The sequence below is a fragment of the Odontesthes bonariensis genome, chromosome 18 (assembly GCF_027942865.1).
Source record: "Odontesthes bonariensis isolate fOdoBon6 chromosome 18, fOdoBon6.hap1, whole genome shotgun sequence".
NCBI lineage: Eukaryota > Metazoa > Chordata > Actinopteri > Atheriniformes > Atherinopsidae > Odontesthes > Odontesthes bonariensis.
The window spans coordinates 6278155-6294012 of NC_134523.1; the positions used below are offsets into that span (position 1 = coordinate 6278155).

The 15858-nt window shown below is 44.0% G+C and overlaps 1 protein-coding gene across 1 annotated transcript; it reads right to left on the reverse strand.

The window, feature by feature from the left end:
- Positions 1-710: 710 nt before the first annotated feature.
- Positions 711-7846, reverse strand: LOC142367091 (digestive cysteine proteinase 1). Its single transcript, XM_075449008.1, has 11 exons — positions 7732-7846; positions 7030-7089; positions 6862-6954; positions 5754-5926; positions 4424-4685; positions 4147-4342; positions 3839-4032; positions 3665-3756; positions 1771-1932; positions 1231-1420; positions 711-1150 (listed from the first exon to the last, which is right to left on the reverse strand). The coding sequence occupies exons 1-11, from the start codon at positions 7775-7777 to the stop codon at positions 963-965; spliced, it is 1656 nt and encodes a 551-aa protein (XP_075305123.1). The 5' UTR covers positions 7778-7846; the 3' UTR covers positions 711-962.
- Between the last annotated feature and the right edge of the window lie 8012 nt (positions 7847-15858).

The following is a 15858-nucleotide window of genomic DNA, read 5'->3' on the forward strand; positions in this document are numbered from 1 at the left end:
GTACAAATTCAAAGCATGCATGCTGAGCAAAGGTCATCAAGTAAGTTTCTGCTGTTACTCAGTCAAAGGATTGTAGACGTTTTAAGTTCATCGTTTTATTGGCAAGGAATTTACAGTCCAATACACTTTGAATGAAGAACCTGTAAATGAGGAGTGGTAACCAGTCATTCCACAGCATGAATTTGAGAAAGCATGCTTTACTGCTGGCTACAGCATGTGGTCTTTTCAGAGTTAAGCAGAGATGTCACTGTAAATGAATGACTTTTGAAGAAAAGAAAAGAAATTGTGTCACAAAATTGCCCAACTGAAATGGAGGCGTTGTGCCTTGGTGCCTCCAGAAATAAACGTGTATGAGATGGTGGAGATATTTCTGTGTGCAAGTTGTGCAGCATCTAAGCAGCGATATTTAACAATATTACCAGGCAGTCGATCCAGACGCAGTAACTGCATCTTCACATGTTGAAAAAGGGATAAAGAAAGAAAAAAAAAAAAAAAGTGGTGGGGTTGTGTGGAGTTCGTACGAGTAGACGAGTCTCGGAGCGCCTTTAGTTAGGAGAATCAGAAGCTTTCCTGATGGGCGAGTTAAAGCTGCTCACAATGGGATCTTCTGAAGAACACATTTTTAACATAAAAATGAAAAATTCAAGCAGTCTGAGCAAGAGCTGCAGTTGTTTGTTCATGGTCTGTTCAAAGACCGTCTGCTTTGCAACACCATGGACAGAGTTAGGCCGACCGAGTCCAAGTAACTGCGAGGCAGAAGCGATGCATTGTAAATATCAACAATATCTCCAAACAGAGCACTCCGAGCACCATCTACAGCAGGTAAGACTACTCATGAGCACTACACACAACACCACCACCACAAAAAATAAAAATCACAAAAACATCCCTGACGTGTCAGTTTAGGACCAGGCACTCACAAAGTGGCTTAAAGTGAATATCATTAGGAACACAAGCAACGTCTATGCCAACGTAACATATGTAGCATCAGTGGTGACGCCACAGTTGTTATTCTTCATAGACATGAGGATGTATCCGTCGTTGCCCCAGTAGGTGGACCAAGAGTTCTTTACCAACCAGTACGGCTCCCCATTCAGGGTGCCGTATCCCACTGCGAGCACAGCGTGGTCCAAATCATCTGCGGTACTACCTGAAAAACAAGAAGGAGGAGTCAGGTTTATGGAGAGGGGCGGTGTAACAAGTCCGAGCACCAGTTTGAGGAAAACCCACCACAGGCAGGTTCGTAGTAGACCCCATGGCTGTAGAAAACGAACGACCGATGTGAGGCGTCGATACTGATGGCTGCTGGCCCGTTTTTGAAGAGAGCCAGCTTGAGGGCCTCTGCACTGCCAGATGTGACATTAGTGTAGCTCTGGATACGTGCTGTAAGCTGGGATGAGTTGACATGGCATAACCCGTTCTGTTGAGGGACAAAATAACAATGTTACAACAATAACAAAATAAACTAACTTTTTTCAACTTTAAAGGTGGCATTAACAGTATATACAGTTTTACAGCTCTGTTTTAACATGACTGGGCCTGTTGAAAAGCAGTCAGAGCAAACAGCGGAAATCACATTTGAAGAATTTGAAGTCTGGTAGTGGTTTAAACATGTCACACTGAGTATTTATGCCCTGGTTAAAATGGCAAATGAGCTGTCAACTTCCTCCAACACCTCAAAAGGTGTTTCATTTCAACCATTATGACACATTTTAACAGCAGCTTGCTTGTTTGAAAAGTTATAACTCCATCAAAGCAATATGATCTCACCATTCCCATATAGGCACCATAGGTTTCTGTTGTAGCGATGCCTCCGTGTTTCATAATCCACTCGTACGCCCTCCACTCCTCCCCTCCATCACAGCCGTTATTGCCAAAACCCCAGGAACAATCAACCAGCATCTGCTGAGACAGAACCTGCAGGAAGCCCGTCTGAAAGCCAAAATATAAAAAACTTTTTAGCAACCCGTACAGTTCTGCAAGAATCAAAACTCTAAAACATGGTGCCATAGCTCCGACGTTTTATAGCACTAACAAAAGACTCATGACCAAAACTAAACTCAGAACTCCACAAAACACATCATACGATCAAGACATGGATTTTGACGGGTCAGGAGGGAAGAAATGAGAGACAAAGAAAACATAACAAAACAGACTGAGGTATGTATACATGGGCTGAGATGGGAACTGTGAAGTTCATAATGAGCATTTCTGCGCCAGCTGTTATCTACGGGTTGCTAGGCAGATGCTGTGAGATCATGAAGAGGTAAATTTAAAGCTGGCCCCCAGGGAGTGGCTCTGTTTATGAACCTGCCTGCAGGGACGGAGGGGGTTGCTGATTTGCGCAGGTCGCTTCCTGCTGATGCGCCGCATCCTGGCAAATGTACAAAGACGGACTGCTGGGGGCCTCACAACAGTACTTCCAGACAAATTAGACTGTTCTTGCAGTCACTGCAAAACAATTAGGAGTACTTACAGAACAGGTCACTTACTGAGCCCTTGATCCGTGGCTCATTGTTTTTGACAAGTCTTTCACCCCAAAAAAAAACAAAACAAAACACACATCTCAAAAGGTTTAATATGTTGATTTACATTAAACTTTCAGTTTATACCAACCCAGCTTTGCCAGATGCACCACTGCAGCAATGTTAAATTAATTTATCAAACAGTCACTTTATAAAAGAAGATTCTCCGCGATGAGCACTTTTAATACGCTCTGACTCCGTTAGGTTTGGACTATTTTATTTAAGTAAAGAATGCCTTCTTCCACCCCCGGACCTGAGCAGGAGAAGCCATCGTGTGTTGTGCTCGTCCCAAGAGTTGAAGAATTTGGTCACTTCAACAGGGTGCCATCGAATCCCATAATAAACCAGTCCTATGTTTGGACCATGTTGCTGGGTAACGGGAGAAGGAATGTCTTTGAGCTCTGGCCTCTGTGCGACAGAAGCAGGCTGGAGCCGACATTCACTCAGCTTCATTTATTCACGCTCAATGTCAAGTCTGACCAACGAGTGTTGAAATTTGCACAATGAATCATGTCGTGGACGTCCCCCGGCCCTAAAGGGGAGGACGACTCTTCTCCCCTTCAGGGCATAAGAAAGGCGCCTTTCTTATAATAAGCAGCAACATACAAATGATGTAACTAAGCTGAAGAAATACAGACCGTCTGATTATACAAAGGCATGACAAAATATACTTCTGCCACGCTGATCCTAATTTCTGCAACAATTTATTCTTTCATACTCACTTTGCTGTGGGGTAATCATTTTTTTTGTCTTCAATTTTATTTTTAACAGTACATCTGTAACATGCCAGAGTTAACCAAAGGCTAGTTTTCATCTGTAGTCCTGATCTTATTCATTCATTTTATTGAAATGGAGCTATTTGTTTTCCATTCTGCGTGCTGTTGTCGCTGTGTATAACTCATTTAACTTCAATAACGTTTCAGTCATGTGTTTTTGCGTCGACTCTTTGCAATAATATCCCCTTGTGGTTTTTGTCCAAGTTGCTTAGCATAATTGCAATGACAATAAACCAAAAGATGGACAGATGAGGCACCGTGTGGAACATCTGTGGCTTCAAAGAGAATAAGGAACCAGCCCCATCAGTGGAAAACACTGGAATGGAGCCAGTGACGGTGATGCTAGCCGTCTTTTCTTTTCACCTTTAAGAAGAGAGCGCCCTCTACTGCTCCAGTGGTTGCAAAGCTCCAGCAGGAACCGCAGATGGCCTGGTCCTTCACTGGCGTCACAGCACCTGGAAGGGCAGATTGAAGATAAAAACTGGATGTCCTGTCAGACCGATGCACCTCTGGTAAACACTTCAGGCTTACACGCACCGTACAGCCTCCAGTCGAGTGACTCGGGTACTTTCAGCCCTTCATAAAGTTTAAAGGGGAAGGGGAGCCCTTTGTTTGGGGTTTTTCCATGTTTTCTTCCCCTCATAGATGCCAGCTCCAACATGGTGCGATCTGACAGGGAGTTCAGAGCCAGGCTGAAGGACAGCCCAGCTCTGTTCTTGGAGTGGACATACCTGCAGCAACAAGAAAAGTCAGAGACCTAAATCCATCCTGACCTGCTACTAATAATGTCAATATGAAATACTAGTGCTAAAGTAACGCAGTTAAGCATGAAACATTCCACTCACCGGAGATTATGTACAAAAGCATGCTCCCTTTTCTCATGTTCCTTTTTGTCGCTGTACTGACGCTGAAACTTCTCCTTGAAATGGTTGAACATCCTCTGTGAGTGGCCAGAAGCTGAGGTGTGGATGAGATCTTTCATTGGGTTAGCCAGCATGTGGTGCTCCACTCCTGGACCTGGAAAGCCTCCACAGCTCATTCCTGTAGGAAAACAAACACAAACCTTTAAATCCCTTTGATTGTTCTGAAATGAGCGGTTAAATTTACAGCTGGTACACAAACCCTCAGGCAGTAAGAAGACTTTGGGGTCCAAATGAATGCCGAACTCCTTGTAGTCCACGAGGTACTTGTCGTAATGGGAGCCCAGCAGTGTGTTGTATCCCATCATCTCATAATGGAGGGGAGTGGCCGTACCTTTTTTGCCATCCGCACCTTTTTCTGAATTGGTCACCCACAGCGTGTAGGTGTTCTTCTTGAAACCCACAGTGGTCACAATCTGCCAAACCTCACACAGGGAACCCCCAAAATACTCCATTCTCAGGAACTACAGGGGTAAACAATAAAGTGACATGAGAAGAAAGTGGGAAACCTGAGTGTTCAGTACAATGACTGAAAGAAAGACGCAACTTTAACCAAAAGTCTTCTATACCAAGTAGATGGCTTTTTCAAGCTGTGCTAATGGTATGAAAGTGTTGTGTACGTTATATGTATGGATAAAAGCAAATGTGGACAATCACTATCATTTTATACATAAAATAAAGAAAACTTTATGTATCCAAGTTTTATGTTGCCAAGTATTCTTCTTATTCAAATCCTGCAAGAGAGTGCTAGTGAGACAAGAGAGATCATTTCCACCCGATCACTGGGTCTAAAAAATAAAAAATTAGAGTGGGAAGGTTCAGAAGACTTGCAGCTAAGAGGGGTCCAATATTTAATTTTGAGACTGGGGGGGGGGGGGAGAAGTGAGCAGAATCTGCGTTCACGTGTCCCACTGGAATTAACAGACCCCGGACCTCCTGCCGGGCTCCTAATCAGGCGTGTCAAGTCTGAGGGAACCATGCAACACAGATGGAGGAAACCACTGGAGCAGAGCATCTCATTTCTGAACAGGCTCTGCTACAACTCCTTGGTGGAGGCAAGTGCACATTTAGCATTAATATGCAGTCCCACTGCAGCAACAGCAGTGCGACATCTGATACCCTAAGAAGCAGCAAACGGTTACATTTAGAATATGTAGCCACACTGCAAGCTGTTCACCATCTCTTTTTCTCTAGAGTAAAATATTTTAGAGTCCGACTTGTTACCATGCGGGTAACAATGCTAAAGGTCAGCAACAACTGGTAGTCTTAGACTAATCATAAAGGTTCAGAGTGTAGGATGGACATCATTCAGCAGCAAAGTTGCAGACTGCAACTTTCTGAGTAAACTCCACCTCATTCTCCACTTCCAAGCAGAAACAGTAGCAACATGGCGATCAGATTCAAGCTGATGGAATTTTCACGCTATTCTACACAAATGAAAACATACTTAGGAATATTGTATTGCATCTCTGTCAACACATCACCCAAAACAGCAAAGACTGGAAGTTAAAATTATTCAGTCGCACACACACCTGGAAGCCCTGCACATCTGGCAGCGACGCCTGCGGTGTGACTGCTTCGTCCTTGGTTCCGTTCACCTGGAAGCACTTCATCACATTTTGCTCCACCTCGGTGGTCTCAGGGGTGATTTTGTAAGAAACACCAAACTGCTGCTGCGACCCTAACTGGTAAGTAGAGACCTGACCTGTTGATAGAAAAAAAAAAGGATGTTAAAGTCAGACATCTCTGGCACCTAATAACCTCATACTTATAATTCCCAATACCTTAGACAGTCAGTACAGTAAATGAACAGATGAGTGGAGCACAGTTACAGTGCTGGCCAATAAATTGGGACCACCCTCCTTGTCCAAAGTTTATGTGCACAGGAGGGGAATACAAAATGCAAACGTATGGAACTCTGCAGTATGTATAAAGCACCTTTTCTCTAGTTGAGCGAGTCAGGCCCTAACAGCCTTATGAGGGTGTGCTAGTCTGGTTTTGAGAACTTTTTGGTAGATTTTGGTAAATTCAGACCAACATGTTTAAACACCAACACAATAATTCTATTTCTTTTGAAGTGACATGTAAAAGGGTGCTGTGTGCTACCATTACTTTACACATAAAATTCACCAAAAGGAGGGACACTTTCTGCTGCCTCATTGTTTTAGGGCAGTAGAAACTGATGGAATGTGCAGTCTATATCTGATCAAAACACTACATATCTAATCATTCTTGCTCCATTTGTCGCCATTTTGCCTTCTTATTAGTTTCATATAGATTTCCTGTACAGAGTAGCCTCGTCATTTTATTCTTAGGTTTCATAGTACAGAAGTTTTTTTTTTTTTTTTTTAATCCTCATACATTTGTAATCTCAGCCACTATGATGGGGAATCTTTATTTTTTCCCCAGCTGTAATCAGGATATTTAATAAAAAAAATTTAAAAAAACAGAGTTGGCAGATTGACTCCACAAAAAGTGCTTATGTCTCCCTTTTAACTTCCTGTTCACATGATAAAGTTGCAGTCTGCCCACTTTTCTATGACACAGCAGGAGGTCAGTTTGGAAACACTTATCTCAGCCATTACAGAAATGACAGAGGCACGTTTAAGAGAAGTGGCCACGAGGCGAGAGGTTTCTCACCATGGTAGTAGTCTATTCGACTGGACTTTGCGGCTAGGTCAAACCAGGCTTCAAATGGCTCCACGATCTCAGCGTAGGGCAGAGAAATGACACCTGCAATGACAACGAGAGGCATAAATCCAACCACAAAGAGCACACAGCGCAATCACCTGCCATTTAACAGCTTACCTTTGACGTGGTAGGCCTTCCCAAAATCAGGAAGGGAAGGGAAGGCTTTCCCCTCTGTACCTGAAAAAAAAAGGTGGAAAGTGTTTCAATATTATTTTCGAGAAAAATGCACATTTATTAGTAGTGTAACAGTTATGTGGCTTGAAATAATACAATGTAAACGTGTTTTTTAAACAATGAATGCATTCGCCTTTCTTCAACACTGACACTATCTTAATGTAAAAACACGTTAGAGCCATTTTCTCTATAGTGTCAACTGTAAAGTTTAATTTTTTAAATGGTAATTTTGTAGACGTGTTGCTCCCTGTTCCTCACACGTATAGCAGAGGCAGTTCCACTGGACAATGTCGTTCAAAATAAGAGACAATACCTTGTTTTACGTTACTGAGGCTACGTCATTTAGCACCAACCGTAGCGAACACTCAACAAACTTAAATTAAGGCTTTGGTCAATACTGTGGAATGTAGCATCAGCCATATTTTAGTGGGTGTGTGGTTTTCTTGAAAATGAGCTTTTAAATTTAGGTTAACACGGCTTGGCAGTGAAACCACGTGTGAGGCCATTGTTTATCTATTTGGACGGTAACGTTGCTAATTCCAAACGTTTTTTGTTTAACAATAGCTCTGATTGCTAGCTGCGATAACAGCTTGTAACGTTCGCCGACTGGATTCAAGCTGTGGAAAAATAAATATTGTCTCTTACCATAGGCAGCCAACAAAAGTACGGCTACAGTATACAAACGCTGCATAGTTTCGACAATGTGCTCTAAATACTAGAGAACAAAAGAGTCAAACTACATCCAAGGTACACGACTGAACATGACTTCAAATCACTGGTTAAATAAAAAACAACACATGTGAAATAATTACTGATGTCCTCCGCAGACCAATCACAGTTTGGCGAAGGAGAGTGTCGTCCAATCACAAACAAGGGGCGGGTTTTAGTGGCTCGAATATCATGTGATCCGGGTCATATGACCTAAGATGCGTGTCAGCGTTAGTTGAGCAAATTATTGCTGTTTGCTGCGAATTTTAAAAGGATCAAGGTGTGTTTTTGTGTTGTTAAGATAAGCTGCATGTTTGACATTCTGGAGCACAAGAGTTGGCGGGAGGACTGACTGAAACTGGAGCACTACATTATTTTGAAGATCCTTTTTTGACATTATTAAGGAACCAGAATAAAAACTTAAATTCAAGCATTCAAAGAAAGCCACATATTTTCTTTGGGTTTGGTTGGAGTCAGAGAGTACGTTGTTTGTTTCAAAGTTCCTTTCAACCACTCACCACCAATGTAATGCAGGCCTACTTAACATCTACTTGATATCAAGCAGGTATCCTTGATAGGTGATAGACTATGTATTATATGTCTATGAGGTTGGGACTTGGTCGTTATCAAAGTGTTCGTTCATTTACTCAGCCAGAATAGTCGTGCTGTAATTAGTTTAAAATAAATTAAATCGGGAACACAGATTGAGTTCTTCCAGTTCCTGACACTTCTTCACTCAACTCCAATGTAAAAAGGTTGTGCAGTTTGGTTCCATAGATTTTGATCTACAAACAGTTCAGATCACACCCATTAACACACAAAAAAAATCTGAGGTCTGGAAAAAAAAACCTAATTGGCAACAGCTCAAGTGCTGTTAAAAAAAAACAAACAAACAAACAAAAAAACAGCATCTCAGGCATCTCCAAATATTCAGAGGCAAAGTTGGAGAGATTCAGTAATTAAAGGCTGTAACACGACATGAAATTGCAAAGTATTAAGGGATTTCATCATTTAATGACACATAATATCATGAGATTCAGGAATTTCAAAGAAATCCCATAAGGGAAATGGCAGGATCCAACCACAGAAGCCGAACACCCGAGTAAGATTTTCATTTTCATTCAATTCCACCTGGAAAATCAACTATTTACAGAGATGATTTGATTAAATCCAGGGGGAGTAACAGTTCTCCAGTGATGATACGTTGATGCACATGATATGATGATACGATGATAAATCTGTCAGAACGTTTCATTTTCAGGATGAGATCTTCAACTTGATTTCACTGCAGACATTGAAGGACCAGAGCCGTCTCAGGTAGAAGAGACGGCTCTGGCCCCTCCTGTAAACTGCTTCTATGTTGGCAGACCACTCCAGTTTATTATCCAGCACCACCCCCAGGTATTTGCAGTTATGAACAGTCTCTATCTCCCCTCCATCAATGCAGACTGACTGGTATGGGGTTTTAGATCTCCTGAAGTCCACCACCAACTCTTTGGTCTTGGTGGTGTTCAGTAGCAAACAGTTATTTTTGGTCCAGTCAGATAAGGCCTCCACAAGGTCCCTGTACTCCCTCTCCAGTTCACCATGCACACATGCCACAACAGCCGTATCACCAGAATACTTCTGTATGTGGCAGGACTCTGAGTTGTACCTGAAGTCTGATGTGTACAGGGTGAAAAGAAAAGGAGCCAAAACAGTACCCTGCGGAGCCCCAGTACTGCATTCCAGTGTTCCAGAAACACATTTCCCCATCCTGACATACTGTGGTCTGGCAGACAAATAGTCTATAATCCATGATGTCAGGGAGGGGGCCACACCCATACCGAGCAGCTTGTCTTTCAGTATGGGAGGCTGTATGGTGTTGAAGGCACTGGAGAAGTCAAAGAACATGATTCTCACATATGAACCAGGCACATCCAGATAAGCATATGCCCGATGCAACATGTACAGAATCGCGTCTTCCACTCCTATGTGTTTCTGGTAGGCAAACTGGAGGGGATCAAGAGCCTCAGCAACCTGCAATCTCATGCGACGAACAAGGAGTCTCTCCAAGGTCTTCATGATATGAGATGTCAAAGCCACCGTCATGTAATCATCACCCTAATTTGAGCACTTATATGAGACAAGAAGTTTTCCACAGCATCTGGACTTTTTCCATCTGAATGCTCATATTGAAGAGCCTCTGAAGAGGGACTGCTAGTTGACCAGCACAGTCCCTCAGAAGCCTTGGACAGACTCCATCTGGGCCTGAAGCCCTCCCTGACTTAAGTCTCCTGAGCTCAGCTCCAACCTCCTCTATAGTTAGACACAGAGGTTGTAGTGGAGGGATGTGAGGAGTGATGTTGCTATCAATCATAGAGATGGGGGTGGGGGTGGGGTTGCAGCTGGACAGAGGAGGGCTAGTGGCGGGAGTTGATGCAGAGGTGGAGGTGCAGCTGGACTGAGGAGGCCAGGCAGTGGGAGCAGCCATAGATGTGAAGGTGCAGCTGGGCTCAGGAGACCTGATGGTGGAAGCTGCCGCACAGGTGGAGGTGCAGCTGGGCTCAGGAGACCTGGCAGTGGAAGCTGCCGCACAGGTGGAGGTGTAGCTGGGCTCAGGATGCCTGATGGTGGAAGCTGCCGGACAGGTGGAGGTGCAGCTAGGCTCAGGATGCCTGATGGTGGAAGCTGCCGGACAGGTGGAGGTGCAGCTGGGCTCAGGATGCCTGATGGTGGAAGCTGCCGGACAGGTGGAGGTGCAGCTAGGCTCAGGATGCCTGATGGTGGAAGCTGCCGCACAGGTGGAGGTGCAGCTGGGCTCAGGAGACCTGATGGTGGAAGCTGCCGCACAGGTGGAGGTGCAGCTGGGCTCAGGATGCCTGATGGTGGAAGCTGCCGGACAGGTGGAGGTGCAGCTGGGCTCAGGATGCCTGATGGTGGAAGCTGCCGGACAGGTGGAGGTGCAGCTGGGCTCAGGATGCCTGATGGTGGAAGCTGCCGGACAGGTGGAGGTGTAGCTGGGCTCAGGATGCCTGATAGTGGAAGCTGCCGCACAGGTGGAGGTGCAGCTGGGCTCAGGAGACCTGGCAGTGGAAGCTGCCGCACAGGTGGAGGTGTAGCTGGGCTCAGGATGCCTGATAGTGGAAGCTGCCGGACAGGTGGAGGTGCAGCTGGGCTCAGGATGCCTGATAGTGGAAGCTGCCGCACAGGTGGAGGTGCAGCTGGGCTCAGGAGACCTGGCAGTGGAAGCTGCCGCACAGGTGGAGGTGTAGCTGGGCTCAGGATGCCTGATAGTGGAAGCTGCCGGACAGGTGGAGGTGTAGCTGGGCTCAGGATGCCTGATGGTGGAAGCTGCCGCACAGGTGGAGGTGCAGCTGGGCTCAGGATGCCTGATGGTGGAAGCTGCCGCACAGGTGGAGGTGTAGCTGGGCTCAGGAGAACTGACAGTGGAAGCTGCCGCACAGGTGGAGGTGTAGCTGGGCTCAGGATGCCTGATAGTGGAAGCTGCCGGACAGGTGGAGGTGTAGCTGGGCTCAGGATGCCTGATGGTGGAAGCTGCCGCACAGGTGGAGGTGCAGCTGGGCTCAGGATGCCTGATGGTGGAAGCTGCCGGACAGGTGGAGGTGCAGCTGGGCTCAGGATGCCTGATGGTGGAAGCTGCCGCACAGGTGGAGGTGCAGCTGGGCTCAGGATGCCTGATGGTGGAAGCTGCCGGACAGGTGGAGGTGCAGCTGGGCTCAGGATGCCTGATGGTGGAAGCTGCCGGACAGGTGGAGGTGCAGCTGGGCTCAGGATGCCTGATAGTGGAAGCTGCCGCACAGGTGGAGGTGCAGCTGGGCTCAGGATGCCTGATGGTGGAAGCTGCCGCACAGGTGGAGGTGCAGCTGGGCTCAGGATGCCTGATGGTGGAAGCTGCCGGACAGGTGGAGGTGCAGCTGGGCTCAGGATGCCTGATGGTGGAAGCTGCCGGACAGGTGGAGGTGCAGCTGGGCTCAGGATGCCTGATGGTGGAAGCTGCCGGACAGGTGGAGGTGCAGCTGGGCTCAGGATGCCTGATGGTGGAAGCTGCCGCACAGGTGGAGGTGCAGCTGGGCTCAGGATGCCTGATGGTGGAAGCTGCCGCACAGGTGGAGGTGCAGCTGGGCTCAGGATGCCTGATGGTGGAAGCTGCCGGACAGGTGGAGGTGCAGCTGGGCTCAGGATGCCTGATGGTGGAAGCTGGCGCACAGGTGGAGGTGCAGCTGGGCTCAGGATGCCTGATGGTGGAAGCTGGCGCACAGGTGGAGGTGCAGCTGGGCTCAGGAGACCTGGCAGTGGAAGCTGCCGTAGAAGTAGAAGTGGAGGTAGAAGTTTTCGCCACATATAAATGATCAAATACATTTAGCACTGTTAATAGTGACGTGTGCACCAGGAAAAGCAAGGAAGAAAGTCTCAGTTAAATCAAACTGATGATAGAATGTCCACACGTGGAATCTAGAATGTTCTCTCATGTCTTCTGATTTACTGTATTCCTTCTGTGTGGTCACAGAGATGTTCCAGAATGTTGGTCAGTCTCTGCAACTCAACACTTCAACTTAGCTGTTGCAATTACACACTTGAACTCAAAATGATCTGTACACACTGCAGCTTATTTTCAACACCATACTTCTGTCAAATTGTGACCTAAATCCCAGCTTTGATGACACTGGTTTTGTGGATTTCAACAGGTGAGGAAAACCTTTTCCACTGGAATAATAATGAAAATATTTCACACTAAGGTAAACTGATGATTTTCTGTTTGGAGCTAATCTGCAGTTTCTGCAGACATTGTTTCTACAATAACACACACACTCTGCTCATTTAAAAAAGAACTAAATCTGTGAAAGTGGTTAATTTTCAGGATGAGATCTAACACAAGTTCTGTCAAAATGGTTTATTTCCTGAATGAGATCTTCAACTTCAGTCTTTGACCTTTTCAAAGGAATTTATTTCAGATTTTATTCAACTTTTTATTACAGATTCGTAAACTGTAAAGAGACTTCCATAAATTGACTGGAAACATTTAAAGGATTTGATTCCAGGTAAGATTTTAATTTTAATTTAATTCCACCTGGATAATCAGCTATTTACAGAGATTATTTATTTCAATCCGGGGGCAGTAGCAGTTCTCCGATGATGATCAAAATGATGACTGAAGGAAATCAGTGGAAACATGTCCCTCTTCATAATATCACAGGTAAACTTTGGATTTATTTTTTTCTATACAATGTTTTTGGGCTTTTGATGGACAGGACAGTTGAAGAGAGACAGGAAGCTTAAGCCACTACGTCACCAACCACCCCACTTTGGGTTATTTTGATGATGAAAGAAATGTACACGTTGTTGTTTATGAATAGATGTACAAAAAACATCTATTCATAAAGTATATCTGATTCTATCTAGGAGGAGTGATAGTTTTCCGCTATTGACAACAATCATCACAACTGGAGGGAGTTGATCAAAACATGCCACTCTTCAAAATATCACAGATATATTCATCAGAGCTTGCACCCCTCTCTTTTTGTAACCATTAAGAGTTCCATTTTTACTTATAAAAATATGAATACATTTTATTATTCCAGTCTAGTTTTTGATCGGCTCATAAAACTTCTGCTCTTCAATAAGATGCAAAGAAGAAATGCTTGACTTCTTGTGAAATAGTAACGCAGCTCTCAGTGAGCTCTCGGTCTTCCCTCCATGACATCAGAGTTGTTCCATTTGTTGACCTCTAATCTCAGCTCTGTCCTTTTTTTTTACATGATTGAGCTACAGAATGTTCCACGTCAAAATCTCTCCTTAAACACAATTCATCATTTATTTGATTATTTAATATCATGACAAGTATAAAGAATTAACCAACATAATAAATGTAAAAACATTCTGATTCCTCTTTTTCACTTTTTTCTAGGACTTTATTGACTTCTGTCTCAGCTTGTCATTATCCTCCTGGATTCCCAACCAACTTTTTTTCTTCTTTTTTTTTCATCAGTCGCTCTTCTGATGCCCATTCTATGATTCCTCCACGTTCTTCCAGCAGAAGCGTCTTTTTGTGGATTTTCCTCGTACACATTTACGTTCTAAAAATGTCATGTTCTCATAGAAAGAAAATGAACATAAAAGTTGGACAGATAAACCATATAAAAGGATAATTAGAAGCAAAGATATGGGGAAATTCTGATCAATTAGAAAAATATTTTTCATGTTCTTATATGGAATAAGATATTCTCCATTTTATTTAGGGTATAGAATAAATATGTAGGGTATAATTTAATATAATATCCCGAAATAAATAGGGAAAAGATCAACATACAATAAATGGGGTGAAACTAAAAAGCTACAATTTTTACAGAATTTCTATCAAATATTTTTAAAAACATAGACAGAAGATACTGAAAAATTTATTTTGAATCGTTTTAAGGTAACACAACAAACTCCAAGCCATTCTTGGATTCCACTTCCTCCCCTTGGTTGGGTTTGGAACCACCTTACTAACGACCACATCTTTACTCCCAGCTAACAGGAGCTCTGTCCTAACTTTAGTACATTTAAACTCCTCTACTAGACTAGATACTGGGAGCTGGAGTATGCCTTTCCCATACAGTGCCACAGTACTTAAGCATCTAGGAACACCTAGCCACTTCCTGATATAAAAACTAACTAATCTTTCCATTTTTTCTGCAATAGATGGACTTTCTATCACTTAATTCCCCTCTACTTATTGAGATACTTCTAGACTTAGTATGTATTATTTTCATACCAGCCCACTTTAGATTTTTGTTAAGTCTCAAGTATTCTCTTCATACATGGCACTGTTGTAGTCACTAACGTCATATCATCCATGTATGCTCTAATTGGTTTAAGGCGCATGCCATCCTGACGTCTCTCTCCTACAACCCACTTGAAAGCTCTAATAATTATCTCCATGGCCATTGTAAATGCTAATGGAGAAATTGTACACCCTGCCATAATGCCTATTTCTAACCTCTGCCAACCTGTTGTGAAACCTGCTGTACTTAGGCAGAGTCTAATATCCTGAAAATATGCTCTTACTAAGTTAACAACTACTACAGGCACTCTAAAATACTCAAATGCTTTCCAAATAAGGCTATGTGGCACTGAACCAAATCCAGAAATATAACATGCAAGTCTTTTTTTCTCAGTCTTGGCTGTCTGAATCTGATGCCAAATCAAGCTAGTGTGCTCTAAACACCCTGCGGAACCTGGTATTCCTGCCTTCTGCACAGTAGTATCTATTAAGCTATTCCTTTCTAAATAACTAGCTAATCTCAGTGCAACTACACTAAAGAAAATCTTCCCCTCTACATTTAGGAGAGAGATCATCCGGAACTGACTCAGGTCCGAGGACTCTTTCTCTTTTGGAATAAGAACGCCTCGTGCCCTACGCCATGCTCTAGGAATAACCTGTTTCTCCCAAACTATTCTTAATTGCCTCCACAAAAACTTTAGGATATCAGGTGCACTTTTATAAACCGGGTAGGGGACGCCGTTTGGCCCTGGGGCCGACGAAGCCTTTGCATGCCTGACTACCTCTTCAACCTCTTTCCACCTAGGTGCTCTAACATCCATCTTATGAGCTATCTCTCCTAATGGTGGCATGTCAGGTGGAAGGCCTACTACTCTACGCTGCTCAAGATCTGCATATGTATTTACTCTTCCACCTCTGACTTTGTTGCCTTAAGCTGCCCTCCCTTTTCCTGGTTAAACAATCCTTTAACAAACTTGAACGGGTCCCTGTAAAATGCCGTCCTTACATATTCTTTCTTCTTTCTCTTTTTCCTAAGACATTCAGCCCTTCTGAGTATTGCTAGCCTGCCTCTCAAGTCTTCCTGCAAAACATTAATTCCCTCTCTCTCTTCTTCTGTAGCTCTTTTCCACTTTCTTAAATTTCTTCTTTCCTTAACCAATTTCTCCATCTCTTTTTGCCGTCTAGACTTAACTAAATGTACTCTTTCAACCCTCTTTCTATCTTGCACCCCAAATCTTTGTACACCATAGGAGTAAATTATATCTCCCATCTTCTCCAGCCTATCGCTTGCATTTCCT